Source organism: Leopardus geoffroyi, chromosome C3, assembly GCF_018350155.1.
Source record: "Leopardus geoffroyi isolate Oge1 chromosome C3, O.geoffroyi_Oge1_pat1.0, whole genome shotgun sequence".
NCBI lineage: Eukaryota > Metazoa > Chordata > Mammalia > Carnivora > Felidae > Leopardus > Leopardus geoffroyi.
The window spans coordinates 104,990,462-105,016,672 of NC_059338.1; the positions used below are offsets into that span (position 1 = coordinate 104,990,462).

Consider the following 26,211-nt stretch of genomic DNA (forward strand, 5'->3'; position numbering starts at 1 on the left):
AGCACAGGTGACAACCTGGACTCTTGATTAGCATCTGAAGTGGGGGGGGGGCAGTCTTGTGGGACTGACTTTACCTGAATTCTTCAGGTGGATAGCGTCAGAATTGGTTTGTGGGATGCCCAACTGGTGTCGAAGACGTGCGTGGTGGTATGAAAAAACCCCCCACATATTGGATCCAATGACTCCAAATTTTGTATCTCCAGGTCTGACCATCCCCTCTCACCCTCAAGCTACACACTTGAATTTCCAACCGCCTACTCAGCACCTTCACCGTCCAGTAGCCCGAAGACACCCTCGAGGCTCAAACAGGACTCTTGAGTTTCTCCCCAAACCTGTTCTCCCCAGGTTTCTTCCATAGCTTCTCTTAGTAAATGACACCACCAGTCAGCCAATTGCTTGAGCCAAAAACCTAGGAATCATCTTTGATTTCCTTACGTGTCCTCTGTCTCGATTCTAGGCCAAAAAGCAAGTTCTGTGAGCTCAACCTCTAAAATGTATCCCCAATACATCTACTTCTCCAAACAGTAGCCAGAGGACCTTATAAGAATAAAACCCCAGCTCCTTGCTACGGCCCAGGAGGCCCTCTGGATCCAGCCTCTGCTTTGCTGTCCCATCTCACCCCGCCCCTCACCCCTCTCTCCCTCGGGTCCAGCCACACTGGCCTTTCCCGATCCCCAGCTGCAGAGACTTCGCACTCCTTTGTCACTAGGCCCGGACTCCTGTCTGCCCGGATGGCAGTTTTGTGCAGCTGGCTCCTTCTAGTCACTCCGGTCTTGGCTGAAATGTCCCCCCTACACAGGCCTGCTCTGACCACCCACCCTGTGCCCAGGCCGATGCTGCCCAGGACAGCAAGAGCTGGGCCCGAGCCATGTGGACCCCTGCCCGGGAGGACAGCTTGGCAGGGAGAAGGGCTTCCATACAGTGAGACTGTATGGAGTGGACCCCCCCCAATCAGGACAGGGCGGGAACGATAGCATGGCCCCCAAGCCCAGGAGGTACAGCTGGAGAGACCCAGCAAGGGAGTCTATGAGAACACAGAAAATCCCCAGAGAAACAAAGTAAAACAAAACAAAAACACCAAAGAAGCAAATAATAAGAGCTTTAAGTATTAGAAGAACTTGAGGGCCGGAAGCAAGCCTCTAACCGGGAAATAAGAACTCTCGATTCCCTTCCCCTCATCCTTTGGCAAACTCCAGAATGGAGGGGAGAGGAGATGAGCAAATAAGGGACAGAAGCTAACCTGGACTTCTGCCCTGAGGCAGGTCTGCCGCTCCTCTCTGCAGGCACGAGGGAGGGATGATCTTTCCTGGGACTTGCCACTCTGATTTCTGAATTGAGACCATGTTTGGACTTTCCGCAAGTGTAGGGCTTTCTGTTACCTAAGAATGCCCAGAAAAACCTCAGGGCTGCTGTAGGCGGCAGGGGAAAACCTTCCCTTTTAGGATACATGTTTAAGAGACAGAGGCAAAAATAAAGCCATATTGTGATCACATCCCGCGAGCAGTCCTACCTTCCACTGACAAGCAGCCCAGCTTGGAGCTAAGCCAGGGTCTGTCTGAATTCCAGGCCTTTGGAGTCTGTAAAATGTGATCAAGGCTACAGCAGCAAGTGTAGGGTTACCCGAATCTCCTCCACTCTGTCTTCTTTGTCCAGAGGCTTTTCTGTGTCTCAAAAATTAGCCTCAAAGTGGGTGATGGGCAGAGAGGAGGGCACTTATTGGGATGAGCACTGGGTGTTGTATGGAAACCAATTTGACGATAAATTATATTTTAAAAAATAAATAAAGTTAATGGGGCGCCTGGGTGGTGCAGTCGGTTAAGCGTCCGACTTCAGCTCAGGTCACGATCTCGCGGTCCGTGAGTTCGAGCCCCGCGTCAGGCTCTGGGCTGATGGCTCAGAGCCTGGAGCCTGTTTCCGATTCTGTGTCTCCCTCTCTCTCTGCCCTTCCCCCGTTCATGGTCTGTCTCTCTCTGTCCCAAAAATAAATAAACGTTGAAAAAAAATAATAATAAATAAATAAAGTTAAAAAAAATTAGCCTCGATTTTACTCAAGAATTAGTAGGTGAATTGTCACTATTCTTTGTCTTTCAGGGATTTCAAATAAAGCTATTTTAGAAGGATCTTTAAAAAAAATTATTTTCCTGTGTCCACATAGATGATATTTTGGAATATACATAGTTACTTGGTTTTTCCCTGGTTTTGACAGCCAGCAAGAAACAGACGAGGAGAACCAAATGAGCCTACTCTCAGTCACTTGGTCATACACGCTGGAGCTGAGCGTTCTCCCTTCCCAGAAGAAGGGCATTGCACGTTTGGCTCCTGGTTCCGGACAATCTATCGGTGCAAAAGAAATCTGTGAAAATCCCAGCCCGCTGCCAGACAGCTCCTCACGAGGGACTCCTTTACGCCTAAAATCATGTCTCCCTTGCTAGTTACCAATTTAACTAGAACTTGCCAATTTAACCATGCAAATAGAGCTTTAAAGGGAAACACCAAGGCTCCATAGCCTAAAAACCAAGGAAGCAAGTTTTCTTCTTCTGCATTATTGTGAGTCAGTGCTTCTGCCCAGAACGGAGCATGTGCTCCCTTGAAGATTTCCTGAGGGTGGCGGCTCTCGTCTTCCCAGGGTGCCCAAGGCATATTTTTGTATTGAATAACAATGACCAACAAGGAATTCCCTGAAAATTTAAGTAAATGGGCACTTATCTGGGTAGTTAGAATTGCAATTCAGGAGACCCAGCTTCGGGGAGAAATAGGACTTCAGTTCTGAGGAAGACAAAGAGGGGGCAGAGTTAGAAAGACAGAGGTCATGAGGGCAGATCTCTTTTTGGTCCCCTACGGAAACAAGGATTGAAACGAAGGAAAGTGGGATCGGTTGGGCTAATACGCAAATGAGGAAATGAAACTTGTCAGAGCATGTTGGTTCTTTGCAGAGCGAGGAATGTGAATGACTCAGGTGTCATGGTGAGGAGGGAGTTAGGTCCTGGCCGAGGGCTGGCAGCTGGCAAAAAGTTCACAGTTTCTCTGCTGAGGAGGTCCATACATTCCTCCTGCCCCTTGTGGCCTCGTGGCCCTACTTGAAAGGGACTCCCACAGCTAGGCTCCATTTTGAAATCTCCTTTACAGTAAGAAGTGCTTATCTTGAAAGAAGGTGCTTTTGTGGTGAATTAGAAGATACAACCTCCTTAAAAAATAAGGACCCGGCTCTCTAGCATATTTACCCTTGATCTGAGTTTTATTTTTAATTTTTTGTTATTAAAAACATTTTTTTAGTGTTTATTTTTGAAAGGGAGAGAGAGTGTGTGAGCAGGGGAGGGTCGGGAAGAGAGAGAGAGAGAGAGAGAGAGAGAGAGAGAGAGAGAGAGAGAGAGAGAATGAATCCGAAGCAGGCTCCAGGCTCCAAGCTGTCAGCAGAAAGCCCCATGTGGGGCTCCAATTCATGAGCCGTGAGATCATGACCTGGGCCTAGGTCGGAAGCTGCCCAGGTGCCTCCTTGAGCGGAGTGTTATATGCCAGACCTTGCCCATGTCCTGGGAATTTCAAGGTTGTATCACGGTGCAACAGTAATTAACAACCTTGTGTTTATCTTCATATGCTGGACACCAGTGCTAAGTGCTTTACAGATACATTCTTACTAAATCCCCCTGCTCCCATGGGATACTATTAGCGCCATGTTTTTTAAGTTTACTTATTTATTTTGAGAGAGAGAGAGAGCGTGCCCACACAAGCAGGGGAGGGACAGAGAGAGAGAGGGAGACAGAGAATCCCAAGCAACCTCCACACCATCAGTGCAGAGCCTGATACGGGGCTTGAACTCACAAACTATGAGATCATGACCTGAGCTGAGATCACGAGTCAGACACTTAATCGACCGCGCCATCCAGGCACCCCTGGAAACTCTTCCCATCCAGGTTGCACCCTAGACCAATTAAACCAGAATCTCCAGGGCCCGGACCTGGGCATACATAGTTTTTGAAGCTCTCCAGGTGACTCCAATGTGCAGCCTTACTGCAAGCCACCCGTGCTAAGCAACCCTAATAATTCGTTCCACCTGCTAATTTTTTTTTAACTAGAAAAAAATTCGATTCCATTTCGTTGCTTTCCATAAGCAGCGGTTGAGCAGCCACTGTGGCCCGGTGCTACTGTCTGCATGGCATGTCCTTTCTCCTGGAGGACCCCGCTATCTGAGGCCATAATTTTCCTATTCTGGCACAAAGCAGGAGTGCTTACTATGGTAGATCTATAACACTTAGGTTTGCAATACATTTTAGAAAGATCCCCCAAATGTATTAATATTACCTTGAAAGGAATTTTAACATTATAGCAGAATTCAGAAGATGGCCATTGCCTTTGTTGCTGTTGAAAAAAAAAAAGGGAGAGAAAGCTAAAAGAAACAAAGGTGAAATTTCACAGATTTGCAGCTAGGGTGCTATCATCGATCCTGGCGTTAGCGCCAACAGCTTGGAAGCGCTGAGACACCGATGCTATGAAAAGGGCTGTGAAGTCACTTGCCATCCATTGTGACAGGGAGGAAATTCACACTCACATTCATGGTGCGGTGGACGGGGCGCGGTTTCCACAGACAGGCAGACATGGGTTCACGTCCCAGCTCCGCTGTCCGCTAGCTGTGGCAACCCGCCTTCACGTCTCTGCCTCTTCAAGCGGGGCTGCAAGGCTCACCGGCAGGATTGCTTCACTGATCAGAGAGAGTGCGAGGCACCCAGCGCCGTACCTGGCCCGGGGCTGTAATTATCATTATGTGACAGACGCCGCCACATTATCTACATTTGCGGTCTCACTTAATCCTCACAACGGACCCTCCCAAAGATGCTGTTATTCCCACTGAAGGGAAGTGACTCCTGGGTACGCAGTTGTAAAATGCCAGGGTAAGGGCTGCCTCCTGCACCGGAGGCCCGGGTTCTCTGTTTTGCCTGGCTGTCTGGCTGCCACCCCTTGATTCAGAGGCCATCCCATGGCTGGTTTATCTATTAGAACAGAAGGACAGCGTCTGTGGATAATGGAGTAAAATAAAAAGGCAAACAAAAATTTGGGGCTATCTCCCCGGCACACAGCAAAGTGACGAAAAAGGTTATTCGGAGCAGAAGGGGCAATGTTATGCATCCATTTTTTTTTTTTTTTCTTTTAAAGTGGAGTTCTTGGGGCACCTCCGTGGCTCAGTCGGTCAAGCCTCTGACTTTGGCCCAGGTCACGATCTCACAGTCTGTGAGTTCCAGCCCTGCGTTGGGATCTGTGCTGACAGCTCACAGAGCCTGGAGCCTGCTTTGGATTCTGTGTCTCCCTCTCTCTCTGCCCCACCCCTGCTTGTGCTCTGTCTCTCTCTGTCTCTCAAAAATTAATAAATGTTACAAAAAAAAAAAATTTTTTTTTTTAAATAAAATGGAGTTCTACCTGGAAAAGTCCTGGCTAAGAAACTAAAACTGCCAAGCTCAGCCTGGCAGGAAGTGCCCAGACATAGCTCTCTGCTGGGTTAAAAAATCTGGGTGATGGGCGCCTGGGTGGCTCTGTCGGTTGAGCAACTGACTTCGGCTCAGGTCATGATCTTGCGGTTCGTGGGTTCGAGCCCCATGTCGGTCTCTGTGCTGACAGCTCAGAGCCTGGAGCCTGTTTCAGATTCTGTGTCTCCCTCTCTCTCTGCCCCTTCCCTGCTTGTGTTTGGTTTCTCTCATCTCTCAAAAATAAATAAACGTTAAAAAAAAAAATCTGGGTGATCCATTGCCTGATCATGTCTGGGTCTTCTGACAGTTCCCTTTTCCTAGAGAATTAAGGATACATTCCTTCTGATATTGGTTTTTATGGTCTTCCATGGGGGATGGTTTGGGAGAACAATCTAAAGAAATTGTTTTTTAGTTTATTTGCTTATTTATTTTGAGAGAGACAGAGACAGTGTGAGTAGAGGAGGGGCAGAGAGAGAGACAGAGAGAGAGACAGAGAGAGAGAGAGAGACAGAGAATCCCAAGCAGGCTCTGCCCTGTCAGCATGGAGTCCGATGTGGGGCTCAAACTCACAAAAGTATGAGATCATGACCTGAGCCAAAACCAAGAGTTGGATGCTGAACTGACTGAGCCACTCAGGCGCCTCACAATCTGAAGTGATTTAAGGAGACATAAATACTGCTGAAATAGTTTAGGAGTTCACTGCATGAGAAACTGGGAAAGAGAGCCCGGGTGGGGCAAACAGTAACAACATTTCTCTCACCCTGTCGTACCCTGTCTTACCAAGAACCATGTTGAACAAACCAGAAACTTAAGAATCATCCTGATTTCGGGGCGCCTGGGTGGCGCAGTCGGTTGAGCGTCCGACTTCAGCCAGGTCACGATCTCGCGGTCCGTGAGTTCGAGCCCCGCATCGGGCTCTGGGCTGACGCTCAGAGCCTGGAGCCTGTTTCCGATTCTGTGTCTCCCTCTCTCTCTGCCCTTCCCCCGTTCATGCTCTGTCTCTCTCTCTGTCCCAAAAATAAATAAAAAAAACGTTGAAAAAAAAAAAATTAAAAAAAAAAAAGAATCATCCTGATTTCTCTCTTCTCTTCATTTCCTGCACCCATTCCATCAGTAAATCTTTATGTTTCCATTTCCAAAATAGAACTTCTGTCCATCTTCACAATCACTCCCCTTTCCTTGCCACTAACGTCTCCCCACCAGGGCCACTGCAGGAATCTCTTAAGTGGTCTCCTGCTTGCATTCTGGCCTTCTTCCAGTCCATTCTCCTGTTAATGTTCTCGGAGCAGTCATCACCATCTTCAATTATTGCGATAATTTATTTCTCTTAGTTTGTTTTTACTGTCTGCTTCCTTTACTAGAATGTCAGCTCCATCGGGCAGGGGCCAGGTCTGTCTTATTCCTCACTGTACCACAACTTCTGACATCTCGAAGCTTCTTGATAAATACACAGGGAGGAAACCAAAGGGTGAGTGAATACACAACTTTAAATATGAAGTCACATTTGTAACTTGCCTCCTCAGAAATTTCTCATGAGACTGGCTTCCCAGACTGGTGGGATAGGGAAAAGGACCTTCTGTATTTTGACGACTCCTGAAAAGAACACGAGAACACAATCTGGCGCAGGGGTTGCAAATGCCAAAGGGCTCAGGCAGGTACCGCCAATCTGGAGGCTGTAAACTGTGTGTAAGCCACAATGAGTGGCGGGGGCCATGACCATCTAGAGACCCCCATAACTTCGACTAATGCGGCCTTATCAGCTCCAGCCAACTGTGTCTGAGTGGCAACAAGAGCCCAGGGGCGTCACATCTCCCGAGCTTTCAAAAGAAGATGGAAAGTTTCTGTATCAGCTAGAATTGGGTTCGGCTGGGAGTACTGACCTGAAAGAATAGCCTAAGTGAGGTAGACGTGTATTTCTCTCTCACAAAAAAGAGGTCTGGGATGTGTAGTCCTGGATTCACGGAGGGTCAGTGGAACGAGGGACCTAAACTTCTAATTCACTGCCCCGCTCAGCATGGTTTCCATTTCCAAGGTTCCCTCATGACCCAGTGCCCTGCTGTGGCTCCAGCCATTACTCCTCATTCCAGGGAGCAGGAAGGAAAAGGAGAAAAGAAAGAACCTGACCATTCTTTTATAAGATTCCCCGGAAGCTTCGTGGCCTATTATTTCATTTCATTGGCCAGAACTAAATCATACAGCTACTCCTCGCTGCAAAGGAGGCCGGAAAGTATCATCTTTCTTCTGAGTAGACATGTGGCCAGCTAAGAAAGAAGGGGAGAATGGATATTGGAGTTCTCAACGAGTCTCCGCCAGAGCTGGCCTTTTCTTTGAAATCCTCGGGTTTTAACACCATGACAGACAAATGAAGCATGTCTGCCGTTTGGTTCAGCGGAGAGGTTTTGTGAACCCTGGTGGTTTTGTGAACCCTGCTTAGGGGAACAAATACGGATGTGATACATTTCTGTGGCAGGCTGGGCTAGTCGGCGAGTGGGGGTGGTGAGGGTCATAAACAGGGCTTGGACAGGGAATCCAGACAGGAGTGTGTTCAGGTGGCCTGGGGGGAGGGGGGGCACTGTGGAGTTGGCAGCGGGAAAGGGTGAGGAGATACAGTCCTTGGCCTGTGCTCCCAAGGAGTGCGTGGGGCCTGGGCAGATCAGGGAGGTCCTTGGCTGCCATGGCTTCTCTCACCTTGAGGTCTTAGCTCTTCTGATGGCTGCAATTCCAATCTCCTCTCGATCGTGAGGTCTCTCTTCTTTCTGACCTTCACTGAAAGTGCTCTCTCACACTAGGTCAGGGTCACCCTCTCTGGAGGGATAAGGAAGCCCGAGTTAGATCCGAATTCCCCAAGCCCTCTCCAGCCCTCTTCGGTCACTGCTGCTACCCTCTCAGACTGGGGCTTCACTTCCTCTCAGGCTCAGTGATGATTCCCTTCAGAATAGCTCGGTCTCCCAGGCACGTCAGACCTTGTTGGCAGGAAAGACACCACCCCACGTGTTGGAAGAACCACTGGGTTTGCAGGCAGACTTCCCTCCCTTGAATCCTTTCTGCATGGCTTACTAGTTAAGTGACTATAAATACTTTAAGAACTGTAAACTAGAGAATAGAGTTCTCCTTACCTACTTCATAAAGCTTTATGAAGGGTTCACAGAGATCATATATATATATATATATATATATATATATGACCTTTGTATCAAAGAAGAAAAAATCTAAATAGCTCTAAATATAAATTGAAGGTTCCAGTAAAGACTCTCTGTATCGTCTATATGTTTGAAATTGATGACTTTATTGACACAAACTTTGCAATAGAAAGTGTTATGTTAAGAGAATAGTGAGAATCAGTTCTTGTATCATACACACAGGAAAAAACTGCAGGTGAATTTCCAGTAACACGGTTTAACTTCTGATCACTACCTTTTCGTGAAATCCAGATTGTGCCAGGGAGGCGCAGATCATATACGCCCCTCATTCCTTTCTCCCCCAGAAGTGAGACATTGTTTCTATATAAAACAGAGATACCCTCTCCAGTTAATGCATTCCACCGCAAGGTGCAACAGTTACATGACGCACAAACAAGGCTGTAGAGAGAAACTGGTGTAGTCCACGACCCACGGACAGGGGCATGCTGGGGAAGGAACACCCTACACAGAAACACGACACATGTGCCTAGGAGAACGAGCCCTTGAGCTTGAAGGATTGTTGCCAACCTTTGGCAGTTGGGGGCTCCTGCTGAGTAACGCCAGTGGGGACATCGGAGCCACAGATGTTGCTTGTATTGTATTATTATTATTAAATTTTCAGAACATGAAGTTCTTTAAAAGCCCTTTCTCAAAGAATCAAAATGATAGAGGTTTGGGAAAACTGTAGCTTTGTGTATGGTAAAAAGGCTTGTGCAGTGATTAGAACACCCAGATCCGGTCTAGGAGAGAAAGCTACCCTGAATGTAAAAGTGAGAATTCACAACATACCCTACACTTTAGGGTCTAAGTTAGTCCCCTAGTTATGAAGTCCACTGTCAGATTCAGAATATACAAGGGTGACTGGCCAGACTCAAAATCTCTTAGCATCTGCAAGGTGCCTGGTGCAGGGCTGGTATTCAATGTTTAATGAATAAATATACAGTCTACCAAAGGGAGGGAGGAAGGAAGGAAGGAAGGAAGGAAGGAAGGGAGGAAGGAGAGAAGGAGAAAAGGAAGGAAGGAAGGGAGGAAGGGAGGGAGGGAGGGAGGAAGGGAGGGAGGCCGTGCTTGTGTTTGAGGAATAACAAAATTGACAAGTAATGAGGCCAAGTTTCTAAATGTTAACCTACATGTCACTTCTCTGGACCGTATTACATAAACACACACCATCAGGCTGCCCATTTCTGCTAAACATGGAGTTTATTGGTATCATTTGGTACAACTTTAGTCCTACCTTTCCCAGTCCAGGCATGTTAACAATCCTTTAAAATTATGCTACATTACTTTGGAGGAAGATGCTTCCACCTTAACACGTGTAAAGAAAGGTTAGATAATTTTAATCTATCAAAATATTTTTTTTACTGCCTCTGATTTCTAACACAGTGCACGTCGGTCAATGTGCTGGCACATCAACTCGGCACTGCCTTTCGAAAGCGATTCCTTCCGGCGCCTGGGTGGCTCAGTCGGTTAAGCATCCGACTTCAACTCAGGTCACGATCTCAAGGTCCGTGGGTTTGAGCCCCCCGTCGGGCTCTGGGCTGACAGCTCAGAACCTGAGCCTGCTTCCGGTTCTGTGTCTCCCTCTCTCTCTGCCCCTCCCCCGTTCATGCTCTCTGTCTCAAAAATAAATAAACGTTAAAAAAAAAAAAAAATAAAATAAAGCGATTCCTTCACAGACAGCACACGACGTAGCCGTAGGCCTGGCGCTGTGTACGAGAGGCTATGTGCTGCCAGTATGTTCTGGATTATCTGCCTCTTGCCAGCAGTGTCTACACTTTAACAATTGCAAATGACCCAACTGGAGAGAACAGACACTCAAGAGCACAAGTGAAGAGAACTGGGAGGCTCTGAAATGCAATGTCTGGCTGAGCCCTGAGGGCCGTCCCGGTCGGATGTGTTGACCACAGTGACCACGATATTGCGGTACGTGGGCAGACACGGACACCTGTATGGGGGGGGGGGGGACACTGAAGGCAGATGAGAGACAGGTGTGACTGCATCACAGAGACCTCCCCAAACATGCTGTGAGCGCGGGCGGGGTTAGTTTGTGTGACACTGGATCTCTGAATCTGTCTCGGACTGAGCTCAGGAGACGGGTGTCACAGGGGTTTTCCCTGTTTCTCAGTCTCTCCTACATCTGGGTTTACAGGTGGGCGGAAGACGACTGTTAAGTGAACACGGTAAGCTTTCCGACGGTGGGCTTCCTTCCGAAAGACAGAACGAAGCAACAGGCCGACCCGCAAGAGCGCACACCGCCACGGCCAGCGGGGCTGAGAGCCCACGTGCGCGTCGTTCTCCCAGGAAACGCACTCCGTCCACTTTTCTCCGTGTCACAAACCCGCCCGTGGCTCTCGCTCACCACGGCCACGTCAGACGGCATCGCAGGGGCTGCAGACAGGCACGGTCACTGCAGCGTATCACCATATGCAAGCACTGTGCCAGTACAGCTCTGTGGTGAGGAGGGCGCCGAGAACGTCCCCGCAGCCCAGGCAGCCCAGGCAGCCGCTCGCTGCCTGCTAAGACGCTCCCTCAGGGCATCAGCAGCGCTCACGTTCAGCAGGGGCCACCAGCTTCTTCAAGGCTCCTTGATGGGCTCCAGTAGGTGGAGGGCACCAGAGGTGTCCATCGGCGCTGCCCACCGAACGCTCCTGCTAGTTAACACAGTTCTTCGAGATTCTTCGACTTTTGTCCGCCTGTCGGATACTGTCTGTAACATTAATGGTGACTTCTTTTGCAGACATTCGCTTAGCGTCTCTTTTAGCCTGTCAGAAAGGTTAACATCAAGAACTGAGTTAGTAGAACACATCCCGGTTTGCATTAATCTCCTGAGATTGCTACACACACGCGCGCACACACAGGCAAGAAGAACGACCCACGGGAACACATGCACATGTCCTCCTTTTCAAAACTTTCTCTGTTGAAACTCTCATGTTGACCTAGCACAGAGCCTGGCAACAGGCATGCTCAGTAAAACACTGTTGAATGAATGCATTAATTAGCGAAGGTCCATCAAGGTGTAGTGTGAAAGGTTTCACAGCTGGCTTTAGTAAAGCAGTTAAGGAGTTGAGCTTTGGAGCCAGACGGGCTTGTAGTTAAAGACCGACTAGGGGCGCCTGGGTGGCGCAGTCGGTTAGGCGTCCGACTTCAGCCAGGTCACGATCTCGCGGTCCGTGAGTTCGAGCCCCGCGTCGGGCTCTGGGCTGATGGCTCAGAGCCTGGAGCCTGTTTCCGATTCTGTGTCTCCCTCTCTCTCTGCCCCTCCCCCGTTCATGCTCTGTCTCTCTCTGTCCCAAAAATGAATAAACGTTGAAAAAAAAAAAAAAAATTTAAAAAAAAAAGACCGACTAGATAATTTCACTATGTGCGAGTTTTTTCTTTTTTAAATATTTCCTTTTCATCATAGAATCTTTCTTTTCTCTCTCTCTCTCTTTTTTTTTTAAGTTTATTAATTTACGTTTGAGAGAGATAGCACAAGTGGGGAAGGGGCAGAGAGAGAGGGAGGGAGAGAGAATCCCAAGCAGGTTCTGCACTGTCGGCGTAGAGCCTGATGTGGGGCTCAAACCCACAGAGCCGTGAGATCATGACCTGAGCTGAAACCAAGAGTCAGATGCTTAACCAACTGAGCCACCCTGGCGCCCCTGAGCAAGTTTTTTCTAACCTAACCCTCAGTTTTCTCACCTGTAAAATGGGGGATAACAACAGGACCTACCTCACAAGATTATTGTAAGGATTAAATAAGGCCATGAATTAAGGTTCTCAACATAATGCCTGTTGCTAAATAAAACTGACACACACACAAAAAAGATTCAGTAAGTATAATAAGTAAAAAGGAAGATAAATTATTTGCTTCTAAGTGAAGATAAAATGATCAAAGTCCAGAATTCATATTAAATACTAAAACATTGACTAAACTATGTGCCCCACCTCAAGAGTAAACTTTAACTCAGTGGGGAGTGATTTTGTGTCCATTCCGCTCAACTGTATGCTTGCAGCGAGCGCGAGAGGGGTCCTATTGAGTCGTCTCCGTAGTAGACAGAGATATGTGCTGCCCAATCCCAGTCCAGGGAGCCCTGCTGCCTAGCAGCTGGGAGTGCAGTCAGTGAATCACTTCCAGCCGTCCCCTTGGGGTGTCTCAGCTGCAGAAAGCCCCCTCACCCCGGGTCATGCCTTTGCCAGGGTGGCCCAATGCGGGGTATAAAGGCCTAGCCATTTTGGTACAAAGCAGGCCGGCTCTGAGCAGCCACTTAGCTCCAGAGCTCCCTGTGGGGTGAGCTCGGCTGTGGCTACTGCTAGGCCTGCCTCTGGCTCACCTTCTCCTCTGCCCACTCCTGCTTCCGGCCCTCCCCTCTGCAGGGGTTGACAGGGCACTTCCCAATGAGCATCCTGTATAATGACATCGCAGCATCTGCTTCCTGGAAAACACAGTCAGCCTCAGATCTGAGGAAGCATCTCCCAGGGCGTGAGAGTCTCCCCGCAGGGCGTGGATGCAGACGGATGCGTGTTTTTAATACAATATGGCCCCCAAATACAAGCCAACTACTTCAGCTGTAGGGCGTCCAAAGAAATGGTGGACTAGTGCACCACTGGAGAAAAATAAATTGGCCTGGTTAATTTACTAACAAATGATAGGTAGTTTGTACCATGTCACATACATCCTGTGTGGTAGCTGCTGGAGACGCCCCCTCCAGATTCTCTTTACGTGCCTGGTGCATCCATACCCCCAGATGCTGTGAGTTTTGTCTGCTAACTGCCCACAGCAGCACCCAGTTTTTAAGAATTGTCTGATCAGATGACATCTCATCTGATCAGAGCTACCTTGCTCAGAAATGCCACAGAGGTCACACACTAATTCCTGGAGACAGCCCAAAGCCCATGTCTGATGGTTGGGGATATAAAAGGCTGGCCATGTTGCCTCAAGGGGATATAACTCTATGATGTCTTCATGCTCCAGAGTCCCCTGTGGGACCAGGCTCCCTGAGGGAGTCAGCAGAGCTCACATATTTGCTGAACTGGGTCCTCTGCCCCATCCCGCTTCCCTTATTACCATATGGGCTTCACCTGACAGTACTCTTTTTTTTTTTCTTGATGTTTATTTATTTTGAGAGAGGTGGTGGGGGGGGGGTAGACAGAGAGGGAGAGAGAATCCCAAGTAGGCTCTGTGCTGTCAGTGCAGAGCCTGACATGGGCTCAATCTCGTGAAACGTGAGATCATGACCTGAGCTGAAATCAAGAATTGGGACGCTTAACCGACCGAGCCACTCAGGCACCCTGAGAGTACTCTTTCAATCAATTGTTTGCACAAGAATCCTCATCGTAGGTTCTGCTTCTAGGGAACTTGACCTAAGAATACTTTATGGGTGATTTGAGAGGTATTTAAGGGATAATATTGACCATATGCAAATTGAGTCTTACCCATTGATTTCACGAGCTAGGATTTTACTGTTTTCCTCTTCATGTTCCCAGTGCCTATTACCATCTGAGACAGAACAGGTTCTCAATTTAGGTTTGGCTGAATTAGCGGGTGAATGAATGAATGAACACACTGCATTTGTCAGTGTCCCCTTGCTTTAACGACCCGAAGTCAATGCTGTTTAAGGATTAAGTCTTACAACTCAGCTCTTCCAAAGCCTGAACTGGCACCAGGGCTAGCACTGACTTTGATGGGTTTATTTCTCGCTAAAAGCAGAGAACCCATAAAGTCCCACCCCCAATTTGGTTTCTCCTAAAGAAAAGTGTGGCAATCCTGAGGCTGATTCCATCTGATTTCCATTTGGGGTGTAATTGCACACAAGCTTTGAGGACTGGGGCATGGAATAGAGACACAGAGGCTGTATTTGAAAGGAGCCAAGCTCACGGCAGCATTCCTCTCACACTGGTGGGCAGTCAGAGAGCTTTCCAGAACGGAAATGTAAACTTTCCAAACGGTACAACTGCTTTCCTCTAGAGTTACTGGCAAGATTTCACAAAAGGTTATTAAAGATTATACCCAGAAAATGCTCTGCTCTGTATTTCAGTCTGCTTCTCTAAGCTTAAAAATATAAGCAAAAATTTAATAGTTGGATGATTCTTAATTTCCTAGCCTGGTTAAGTAGAGAGTCCAAGGCTACAAAATAGTCATTCCCAGAACAGCCACAGACTATGTATGACTTTTTAAATTTTTTTAATGTTTACTTATTATTGAGAAACAGAGACAAAGCACGAGCAGGGGAGAGGCAGAGAGAAGGGGAGACACAGAATCTGAAGCAGGCTCCAGCCTCTGAACTGTCAGCACAGAGCCCATTGCAGGGCTCGAACCCACAAACCACGAGATCATGACCTAAGCCGAAGTCAGATGCTTAACGGACTGAGCCACCCAGGTGCCCCTGTATGATTTTAATCTCAAGCACAATGGGGCAATTTCTTTTTTTTCTTTTTGCAATTTCTTCTTCTTCTTCTTCTTCTTCTTCTTCTTCTTCTTCTTCTTCTTTAAATGTTTATTTATTTTTGAGAGAGAGCAGGGGAGGGGCAGAGAGAGAGAAAGGGACAGAGGATCCAAAGTGGGATCTGCGATAACGGGCTCTGTGCTGATAGCAGCAAGCCCCGACACAGGGCTCGAACCCACAAACTGTGAGATCATGTCCCGAGCCCAAGTTGGCTGCTCAACCGACTGAGCCATCCAGGTGCCCCTGCTTTTTGCAACTTCTTAAATCTGTATATCTAGAGAAGCCTGCCCTAGCGGTGGTGTTCAGAGCACAAGCTTTGGGGCCAGACAGACCTGGACTTAGGGCAAGGCTTTGTCACCAGTTAGTTGTCACAAGACATGTTGCTTTAACCTCTGAGCCTCAGTTCCCTTACCTGAAAAATGGGGAGATAATGCCTGATACTCTGTGAGGCTTTTTGAGAGAATTAAGCATGTCACTTAGCATTAATAGGGTGACCAACTTCCCCTGGTTTGCCCCAAATTGACTGAAAGTCCTACATTCTGGGAGCCTGCTCAGGCCGCTGCAAACCAGAACAGTCACCCCAGTTATAGCTAACATTAATTCTATTTGCAAAACGGTGATGTCGAACATACTAAATTTAAATGGAAAGCCTTCTTATTCTACCTAAACTATGGCTCTTGCTATTCCTGTGTCCAAACAACAAGGACAATACCTCTGCAAGGTTATACATTTGGATAAAAGGCACTGGAGTTCTTTACTCCAATGACGGATACAGGTTCGAAGCCACAAACAAGTCCCTTTCAAACAATTACGCTGTATTGGTAATTAAACATTAGAACAACAGTGCATTCTCTTGGAAGCGTTTTAATAAAAGAGAAGCTTTCAAGTCTGGGGCATCAGCAGAAAGGCGTCCACCCTTTTACAGCAGCACAGACATTCAGGAGGTCGGTCGTTGCTGTAATCTAGTTACAAGTTGGAAATCTCAGATTTCAAGCCTGAAGGAGAGGGAGGAAGAAGATGAGAAAGAGGGCTACAATGCCAGATTATCTTCTCTAGAAGCCCTGAGAAGTTACTTTGCCCTTCTACAAGAGAAGAGCTATGTGGATACGTGGGACAATTGTCCCATTTTGGTCCTCAGAACCTCTTGACATTTTAGGGGCACTGGGTGGCTCAGTCGGTTAGGCATCAGACTTCGGCTCAGGTCATGACCTCGTGGTTCGTTGGTTCGAGCCCTGTGTCAGCCTCTGTGCTGACAGCTCGGAGCCTGGAGCCTGCTTCGGATTCTGTGTCTCCCTTTCTCTCTGTCCCTACCTACTCGCACTCTGCCTCTGTCTCTCTCAAAAATAAACAAACATTTAAAAAAGAACCTCTGAGGGGCGCCTGGGTGGCGCAGTCGGTTAAGCGTCCGACTTCAGCCAGGTCACGATCTCGCGGTCCGTGGGTTCGAGCCCTGCGTCGGGCTCTGGGCTGATGGCTCAGAGCCTGGAGCCTGTTTCCGATTCTGTGTCTCCCTCTCTCTCTGCCCCTCCCCCATTCATGCTCTGTCTCTCTCTGTCCCAAAAATAAATAAACGTTGAAAAAAAAAAAAATTAAAAAAAAAAAAAAAAAAGAACCTCTGACATTTCGTATTATAGATATTTTTCTCTCTGATGTGGTTCTCAGCCAGCCAAACCCTTTTATTTAACATCCCACTCCCTTTATTTAACTAAAGGAAAAGAAAACATGTCCCAATTGCAATTACTGACTTAAAAAAAAAAATCTTCTGGTTCCCAACTCAGTGATGAGAGAAACCTATTTGGCACCTTTTTCTTTTGTGGCTGTCTGCTAATGCAATCCTTCCTCCACTTCTAAAATTCTTGTCTTGTGAGTTTTATCACCACTGACTCTTGTTAATGGGCCACCTCTTGATTCTCACTCAGTTTTACAGCTTTTCTGTTCCTCCCTCTGCCTCATTTTAATTTCTGCAGGTGTAGAACTCTGTGAATCATGGATTTTAGTCCTCTTGGTACTGCCTCTTTAATTAAAAGTAATTTATTGGCTGCCATTTCTCAAGGGTAACCAGATTGACTGTGATAACTTCCTGGCAGCCTCAAACCCAGATGGACTGTTTCTCTAGGGGTTTAGAAGACAACGACATTCCCCGCGAAAGCGGGGGCTGCGTGGTTGTTCCGGGAGGCCTGGACTCAGGGGTGCGGCTGAGACTGCTCAGCCCTTTCTTCTCACTTTCCCCCCAAATGGGAATACAGGTGTTCTCAACTTTCCTTTGACTCCACAAATACATCTATACCCCACAGGATACTGCGCAAACCTTTCCGCATTTCCTCACACACAATGAAGAAAAGCAAGGCTTACCAAGATTATGATTTTTCAGACACCAATTTTTCAGTATAACTGTATTTTTTATTTATAAAAGCCATCCATAATTATGGTAAAAGAAATTCAAAGAGTAGAGAAGGGTACAATGAAAAGTAACATCGCTCCCACACTCCGGCCATGTTTGTGTTTTCACCAGGGGTAACCACAGCTAAGGATTTCTTGTGGAAACTTTCAGGGCTTTTCGAAGCATATACGAGCTGAGGGCCTTCCTATCCTCTCTCCCAGGGTTCTTTACTTCCCTCCTGGCCTTTAACCGCGGCTTGGATTACATATTTGCTTGTTTACTTATGGATTTTCTATATCTTCATCAGATTATAAACTTCAAGAAGGTAGGGACCCAGTCTGTTGTGTTCACCGTGGTATCCCCAGAATAAAATTTAGTGCCTGTCACGTAATAGACACCCAACAAATAACTTGATGAACACACGTATGAAAAGAAATCTTCCGAAAGAAAGAGAAAAAATGTCCTGGGAACAGCACTTGTTTGTACTGCCCTGCCCTAGAACTTTCCTACAGTGTTTGCATTATGCTTACAATTGATTACGTCTTGCACCATCCCTGAGAGACAGCCAGAAATGGTACTGTGCTTCCTTTCCTGATGAGGCAGCGGAAGTCACTTAAGCCAACGTGATCTGCCCAAGGCCAATGTCAATATAGGGGGTGGGTTGAACTGAAGATGACAGTCCTGGGTCCCGCATCCAGCCTCCTACAACTCTGCTAAAAATTACTCTGGATTCCCCACCATTTTGTTTTTGGTAATGAGAATGAAGAACATGGGATTTGGAGGCAGACAGACCTGGGTGTGAAGTCCAACACAGACAAATCACTCTTCCCCGTGCCATGCTGGCCAAGGACCTAACCTTTCTGAGCCTGTTTTCCCTAGAGGGAAATGCTGCCACTTCCCCCTGGGTGAGGGATAAGATGATGCCATATGCGGTGTGTGTGGACCATTGCAGACGCTCTGAAAATATCAGCTCCCTCTTCTCCTTCCCCAAAGATACAAGACCAAGGCTTGTCAGCTACAACTCAACACATTTTTCTTCTTTTCAGTGAAGCTCCATTAAAGGGAGACAGACAATAACATCTAGCTGTTCCCAAATTCTGGGATTTTATTTGCTGCTTCATGGCATTAATTTGAGGTCATCAGTACACTTTTTTTTAACAGTTTATTTATTTTTTGAGAGAGAGAGCATGCATGCAAGTAGGGGAGGGGCAGAGAGAGAGTGAGAGAGAGGATCCCAAGCAGGCTCCACACTGTCAGCACAGAGCCCAATGTGGGGCTCAAACTCACAAACTGTGAGATCATGACCTGAGCTGAAATCGAAAGTCAGACACTTAACCACCTGAGCCACCCAGGCGCCCCCATCAGGAAACATTTGATCTCAGCAACTCCACCGAGGGCCAGGACGCTAGCCTCCAAAGGCAGGGGTCAGATCACCCCTCAGGCAAAACTCTTCAGAACTCTCCAGACCTGCAGCAAATCCTGTGCAGACCACAGCCCCACACAAGGTACTCACTTAGGCTACTCATCGTAGGGGATTATATCTAACAGGTAGCGAGTGCCAAAAGGGGTGTCGCTCTTCAACTTGATCCTCAGGTAGATCAAACGCTAGGAAAGCAGCAGAACCTGCTTGAGAAAAAGCACAGGATCCCACAGAACAGCCATCAATCACAGGACGGTGGCGCCGGAGGGCGGCTGGGTGGGAGTGGGGCTGTGGGAAACCTTTCTGATTCTCGTGAAGTACTAGGCCCATCTCATTCCATCAACAGGTACTTAGGAAGCACATACTAGGTGCATAACCCTGAAGTAGGCTCAGGGGGGCAAAGAATAAGGTGGTCTCTGCCCTGAGAGTCTTCTAATCGAATTGGTTCTTCTGCAGACCCTTAGGTGAACAGTTAGTCTTGAAATTCTTCATCTATGTAAGGTAGTAGCCAGTATATGGATGCATATATAGAGGTAGTGGAAGTCACTACACACACACACACACACACACACACACACACGGACACAGACACACACAAGCAGAGGCATGCACACCTACACATACACACACACACCCTCAATATCCCTATACTGCTAAATTATCTCCTTTACCCAGGCTTCAACTAGAATGTGCATCAAAGTGCCCGTCTCACAGCTCTCTCTCCCTGGTTTCCCTCAATGTTTCTCTTGTCCCATCCTTCCTCTTGATGACACGTTTTTGTTTTCCTAAGAGAAACTCCTGTTTGCTTTCCAAACTCTTCTCCTGTATCTCATATTACTGCCATGCAGGAGGAATTCTGGGCTTGTCCCACCCTCCTTTCTGGGTCAGGCTTCCCTCTCTGGCCACAGTCATTTCTGCAAGGCTTCACCCATCGTCCCTGGACTGGACCGAGCCTTGCCAACAGTCAGTCACTGGGTGTAGGGGCGGGGGGAGCAGAAGGAGAGGTTCTCAAGGAGGGAGCTCCTCAGCTGAGAATCAGTCCGGACGCCGGCAAAGTTCTTCAGCACAGTCTGGCCACTTTGCCAAGAACAATAAAGCAACTCAAAATGACGCAGCTTCTGAAGACTCGAAGGCTTATTGGGAGGCCAGCCACACACCCAAGCTTCATCTGCTCAGAGCTGTACCCACATACACATTTCTACCTTAGCTAAAGACTTGAGGAGATAGTTCTGGGGGAGCAAAAGAAGAATCCTAAGCCTGAGGAAATGGCACATTCGAGAGCAAAGGTTTGGAGGCAGCCCAGAGTTCCCGAACAATTAATTAGCAGGAGAGAACAGCAGCTAAGAACTTCCTCTGATGTTCTTACTGAGCTCAGGGAAGGAGCTGGGGGAAGGAGACCCAGGCGATGATTACTAAGATGCTGAGATGTCAAAAAGGTCCCAAGGGATTGGAGGAAGTCAAGGTGCAATAGAGAAAGAGAAAGAGCTCTCTATGGAGACTGTTCTCATTTGCAAAAGACCATTTTTGTCACATTCTTTTTTGCAAGTTAGCACCCGTTAACACCAGGCACAAGACAGGGATCGGAAGGAATGGAAATATGAAAGCTATGGCTTTGTTTCTGGGACAGAAGTGGAGAGCGGCCCGGAACATGAGATGCCGTTGCTCACAGCCATTAGCACCACTAGCTGTCCCCATCACCCTTCGGAAAGCAATCTGAACCATGGGGTGGCATCTGTGTTAAACAGAGGGGTTGCTATCCCCTCCTAGTGGCCTTCTATTTGCTTGAAATAAACAGCACTATTTCAAATCGATAAAGCCTTTGTTCGTTTATTCTGTATTGTCTGACTCCCCAGCCTCAGCCCATTAGAACTAGCAACTGCTTCAGAGCAAAGGGCACGTGTGCCCTTTCCACTCTCAGACCCTTGGCATCAGAACAGCACCTGGCACACAGATGGCACTCAATGGAAGAACACTACATGAATGAATCCAAAGAATGCTTTTAGGAACTGAGGAGGACATTTTCCAGACCTAGCAAGGATTGCTTTTAATACTCAAACTTGTTTTGTAAATCTGAATGGGGATACTGCGGTAAGCAGGTGCATAGAGATGCACGCTTCATGAACAGGTTCTTCTGGAGAAAGAAAGCTTTTAAAAAGCGCCAAAAAACCATTAGCCAGGTGGCCTGATGATATACAGGGGAATGCTGTGAAATGATAATAGGTCATCCCTGTGGCAGCCGGGAGCGTAGAGGAAGAGGGAAGAGGCGAGTGGATACTGCCTGAGCAAGATACTGAAAATGCAGGAAGTTCAGCCCGGAGTAAGACCAGCTAGAAGGGGTAGTATGTCGAAGGCCGTGGAGGGTTTAGGAAGAAACGATGATCATTGAGCAGATTCACAGCTGAAAGCTGTGTTGGTATGAGATAGCTCTGCGGACAGAAACTTCAACCAGAGGTAAACTTGTAAACTCACATTGCAGGTAGAAAACCTTTGCCCCGGCTTTTGAGGAACTCAAGATGTCCGGTGGCTGGTGAGGTCTCGGGACACAGAGACCACTGATGCACTTCAGCAACTGTCCGAACACTCAGAGAACTGAAGCTGTCTGCTCCCTGATCTCACTTGGGAAGTAGTTACAACATAGCCATTGCTCATTGAATTGTGACAACAATGCCCCGCGGATGGCTTAGCCATGGGTGCCACCTGTCCCCAGAGCTGTGCTGGTCAGGTGTGTGTATAGGTCCTCGTTCCCTCCACACCCAGGGTGGGCTCCACGGTGTGTGTGTGTGTGTGTGTGTGTGTGTGTGTGTGTGTGTGTGGTGTGGGAACTGTTTCCCTTGGCTATCTCAGAGTCTCCGTTCTCATCTGTAAACTGGAGACAGTGTCAAGATTTTAGAGTCATTGTGAGGATTAAGTGAAATAGTATCACAAAGTGCTTAGTATCCTATGCCTGCCTGCAAGGTTGCTATCACAGGCCTAAGGAAGACTAAGCACAACGTAACAGCTTTAATTTCTTACGTTCCGTAACCGGAATTCACCGCTGCTGGTTAGCATGCAAAATGGTATGACCACTTTGGAAAACTATTTGTCAGTATCGATAAAAGTCGAATATATCCCCATCCTATGAGCCAGCAATTCTATTCCTAGGTATATACTGAAAAGAAAGGAATGTCCACCCAAAGGCATGCACGAGAATGTTAGTAGCTGTATTGTTCACAATAGGGCCAAACCGGAAACAACTCTGATGTCCTTCAAGCACAGTGGTTACATTCATAGAATGGAATAGACATAACAATGAAAATGAGGAAATCTTTGCAACTCACAATACCATTGATGACACTCACTAGCATAGTGTTGAACAAAAGAAGCCAGACCCAAAAGAGCAGATAGCGTATGATTCCATTTATAAAAGTCTAAAAAATAAACAAAACTGGTCTATAATGCTAGATGTCAGAAGAGTGGTTAGGTTGCAGGGGTGAAGAGTGATTGGCACATCCCAGTCACCATGGTGAGGAGTGCAAGGGAGATTTCTGGGGTAGCGATAACGTTCTGTGTTTTCATATGGATGATGGTACACGGGTGTGGCATCTTATAAAAGTTCATTGCACTTATGACTGACTTGGGCGTTTTTCTGATGTATGTGACACGTGGTAGATAGCATGATTTTCCTTAATCCTTTGCTGTCTCTCCCCTAGGGACAGTGTATACTTCCTTGCCCTTTTGATGTTGGGCTTGTCCATGTGACCTGTTTGGGCCAATAGGAGATTAGGTGGCATGATATGAGCAGAGACAGGAAAAGTGTTCCGGAAGTTTGGTTTTGCCCTCTCGGTTTCCTCCCATAGTCATGAGAAGATATAGCTCAGAGAGCTGCTGCATTTGTGGCCTGATTCCCAAAATTATATATACATGGAACAGATTAAGCTATACCCGGAGTCTGGAGCCTGAAGTGAGGCCTAGCCATTCAAGTTGCATGCAAGAGGAAAAAAATTATCGTCTGAAGCTCCTGGACACTGATATGCCGTGGTGTGCAGCATTACTGTGGCAATAGCTGACTGACACCTTATTCTTCAATAAAAAAGTCCTTTGCCATCTCTGTGCTCCATCTTTATAATAGTCACCTGTTTTAATTTAAAGTCCCTGGCACCCTATTTATGTCCTAAGTCAAATGAGCTGTTTCCTTTTCTGTAAACTGGGGATGATGCTTACTTTCCGGTGCTCTTGGGAGGATTTAATGCACCAGCACACCTAAAAGCACTTTGCAAACTGCAGAGCACAATTTTAAAGTGACGAATTCTGGGGCCAGGAACCAAGCGTGTGGATCACGCCACACACCAGGCAAAGCTGCTTCCCGCCTGCCGCGACCGTCTGGACTCAAAGGGCGAGGGCACATGCACTGGGAGGAAGCTAGGGAACCAAAGTCAGGGCCGGCACCAGAGCAGTCACCGAGCTTCTGTGGGGCCTTCCCTTGGGGGAGGCACTGGTTATTAGGTCTCTGGCAGACCAGCTCACAGGGCGCCTGGGTTGCTCAGTTGGTTAAGCATCTGACTCTTGATTTCAGCTCAGGTCATGATCTCACTGTTCGTGAGATCCAAGCCCCACATGGGACTCTGTGCTGACAGTGTGGAGCCTGCTTGGGATCCTGTCTCTCTCTCTCTCTCTCTCTCTCTCTCTGTCTCTGCCCCTCCCACACTTGAGTGCATTCTCTTGCTCTCTCTCAAAATAAATAAACTTAAAAAAAATTGCTATTAGAAGGCCAGCTCATGCACAGGCCAAGTAGGCAAAACAGGAACACAGGAAGGCCAACCTCAAGTCTACCTCCCCCACCCGTGTCTTTCTACAGTGTCTGAAGAGCCACCATTGGTGTCTCATTCCACCAGGTTGCAGTGCTGTGTGCCTAGCCATCCCCTGCTAAGCCTTGCTGCCTTCCTTATGGCACTTCTCAGTTTACAAAGAGCGGGCCCCGCTGTTCTCTCGTTTTGGAATTATTTCTGTTGTGTGGATAAGGAACCCGAGACTCTGAGAGATTAAGTGGTTCCTGCCAGGCCACTTAGTTAATGAGCATCAGAGCTGAATTTGCCACAGGTTTTCTAACCAAGGGTTAAAGAGGTAACTCACTCGTGTGAGCAAGAATTCTTCAACCTTAATTTATTTTTGGGACAGAGAGAGACAGAGCATGAACGGGGGAGGGGCAGAGAGAGAGGGAGACACAGAATCGGAAACAGGCTCCAGGCTCTGAGCCATCAGCCCAGAGCCCGACGCGGGGCTCGAACTCCCGGACCGCGAGATCGTGACCTGGCTGAAGTCGGATGCTTAACCGACTGCGCCACCCAGGCGCCCCAAGAATTCTATCATCAGAGGACCGGCTGCAGCCTCAGAAAACAGGTGGCACCAGTCTGAGGGCTAGGACCAGTACGTTTTGACAGGGGAGGTGGAGGGGGGAGGTGGGATTGGGTTTGGAAAATCAGCATCCGGTGAGCAGTGGGCTCTGAGGACGGTGGGGCATGGGGAAGAGGAGGGGGTGAGGGAGGAAGGGAGTAAGAGGAGAAGGCCTCCCCCCCCCACTCCCTCCACCCCGCTCCCCCACCCCGGAGGCTGCCCTGGGCCTTTTAAGGGCATTCTTTCCCCTGGGAGGAGCTAGTGCCAGCAGGGGGAGCACGTCCCAACAAGAGCTCTGGGAGCAAGGGAAGAATCCAAAGGATGCCAGCTGGCTCAGGGATGCCATAGTCAGACACTAATAGTCTGCGGGTAATGCCGTGACCACATTCTGCAGTGACAGACCCCCTTGGGGACGCTCCCACTGCCTGCCTGGTGAAAGGGTGTGCGGTAAAATGTCTGGCTCGCCTCCTACCACACCGGTTTTCTCTCTCCTTCCCTGTCTACCCTGAGCCCTGCCAACTGCCTGGCCTAAGACTGGTTACGGGAACCAGTACAGCCCCCAGTGTCAACACGGTGAGAGCTGTGGTGAAGAGGAGATCCCGAGCAAAGCTGTATTTAAACACACGTTTTTTTCTTGAGAGTGCAGCTAGCAAGGGCCCATTTCCCCTGATTCAAAAAAAAACACAGCAACCCTCAAGGCAGGGAGTAGGGTGGAGTGGGGTCCTGCTATTTTCTTTGCAACAATATTCACACGGGGGGGCATGGAGAATTTCCACTAGCAAGGCGAGCCGTCACTGCTCCTTCCCTGGGTACCATCTCAGTGTGGCCCAGGCCTGAAGCAAGCTTCTCCCCTTTCTCCGGTCCCAAGTGGGTTCATTCTGTGGCTGTCACCTACCTCCATGGTCCGCAGGCCATTCTGTTTCTGGGTCAGAGGGCCTGAGGTGAGGCTCTGGGGATTCGGGCACTGGGTCCCACAGCTCATCCTCTTCTCTGGGTTGGATATTCCACCTGGGGCTGTCGATCGGGGCACGCCATTGGAGGACAGTCCATCTTCCAGCACACCTTGGGGAGAGAAGCAGAGGATGACCCGTGACAGCTGCTGTAAACAGGCCCCAAGAGTGTGGGGGGAAAAAAGCCGCAAAGAAGAAAATAAGTCCTCAGAATCCCACCATGCAGAGCTACCCTTTTCTGAAAGAATATGTGTGTGTGTTTTAGCAAAAACGAGACTTTAAAATAATTTTGTAACCTGAAACATTTACTTAACAATCCATCAATCACATTCTTCCATGCAATTAAGTATTCCGCCATCGTAGTTTTCACACATAGTCTGCCATCGTGTGGATGTGTTTTCATGTATGTATGTATGTATGCACTTATTTATTTTAAGGAAGCTCTATGCCCAACATGGGGCTTGAACTCATGACCCCAAGATCAAGAGTCCGGACGATCAACCAACTGAGCCAGCCAGGTGCCCCTGGATCACCATTTATTCAATCCCCTCTAGTTTGGTTATTTGTTTTCACAATAAACGTTACTGTGGTTGAAATTCCTTGGGGTTAAAGCTTTATTCTTAATTATTTCCTTAGTATAAATCCTACAAGTGGAATTACTGGTTATACAGAGTTTTTTTTTTTTTTTTTTAACTTAATTCCATCTCAAGACGTTGGACTGAGCATGTGTTCCTTCCGTGACAAATGCCAAGAAATGATAGAGTGAGGTTTAAATAAATAGCCTCACTGAGAAGCAAGAGGGCTACATCGAGGAATTCATGGATGGAGAGTATCTGATTGAAAAGAGAAAAGGTGGTCCAGGAAGCACGAGGGAGAGATACCAGGTGGGAGACAAGAGGCCAGGAGAGGCTCTGTAACAGCCACAGAAAGGCCAGCGGCAACCAGCCGAGGCCAGTCAGCGATGACAGAGCAGGCTGTGAGGTGGGATATTGGGATATAATAAGAAATACATATGTGGTCTTTTTCCCCAGTTC

General features: G+C 47.9%; 1 protein-coding gene across 3 annotated transcripts in view; it reads right to left on the minus strand.

The window, feature by feature from the left end:
• Positions 1–10,196: 10,196 nt before the first annotated feature.
• Positions 10,197–26,211, minus strand: part of BAALC (BAALC binder of MAP3K1 and KLF4) — an 89,091-nt gene continuing 73,076 nt past the window's right edge. For 2 of the 3 annotated variants that reach the window (XM_045453997.1, XM_045453996.1), the window contains exons 2-3: positions 25,123–25,289; positions 10,197–11,397 (exon numbers count right to left, since the gene is read on the minus strand). In XM_045453997.1, the coding sequence (XP_045309953.1) occupies positions 11,287–11,397; positions 25,123–25,289 (278 nt within the window). In that variant the 3' untranslated portion in view covers positions 10,197–11,286. Of the gene's footprint in view, positions 11,398–15,280; positions 16,053–25,122; positions 25,290–26,211 lie in introns of those variants that run through there. The other variant, XM_045453998.1, reaches the window with a different exon arrangement.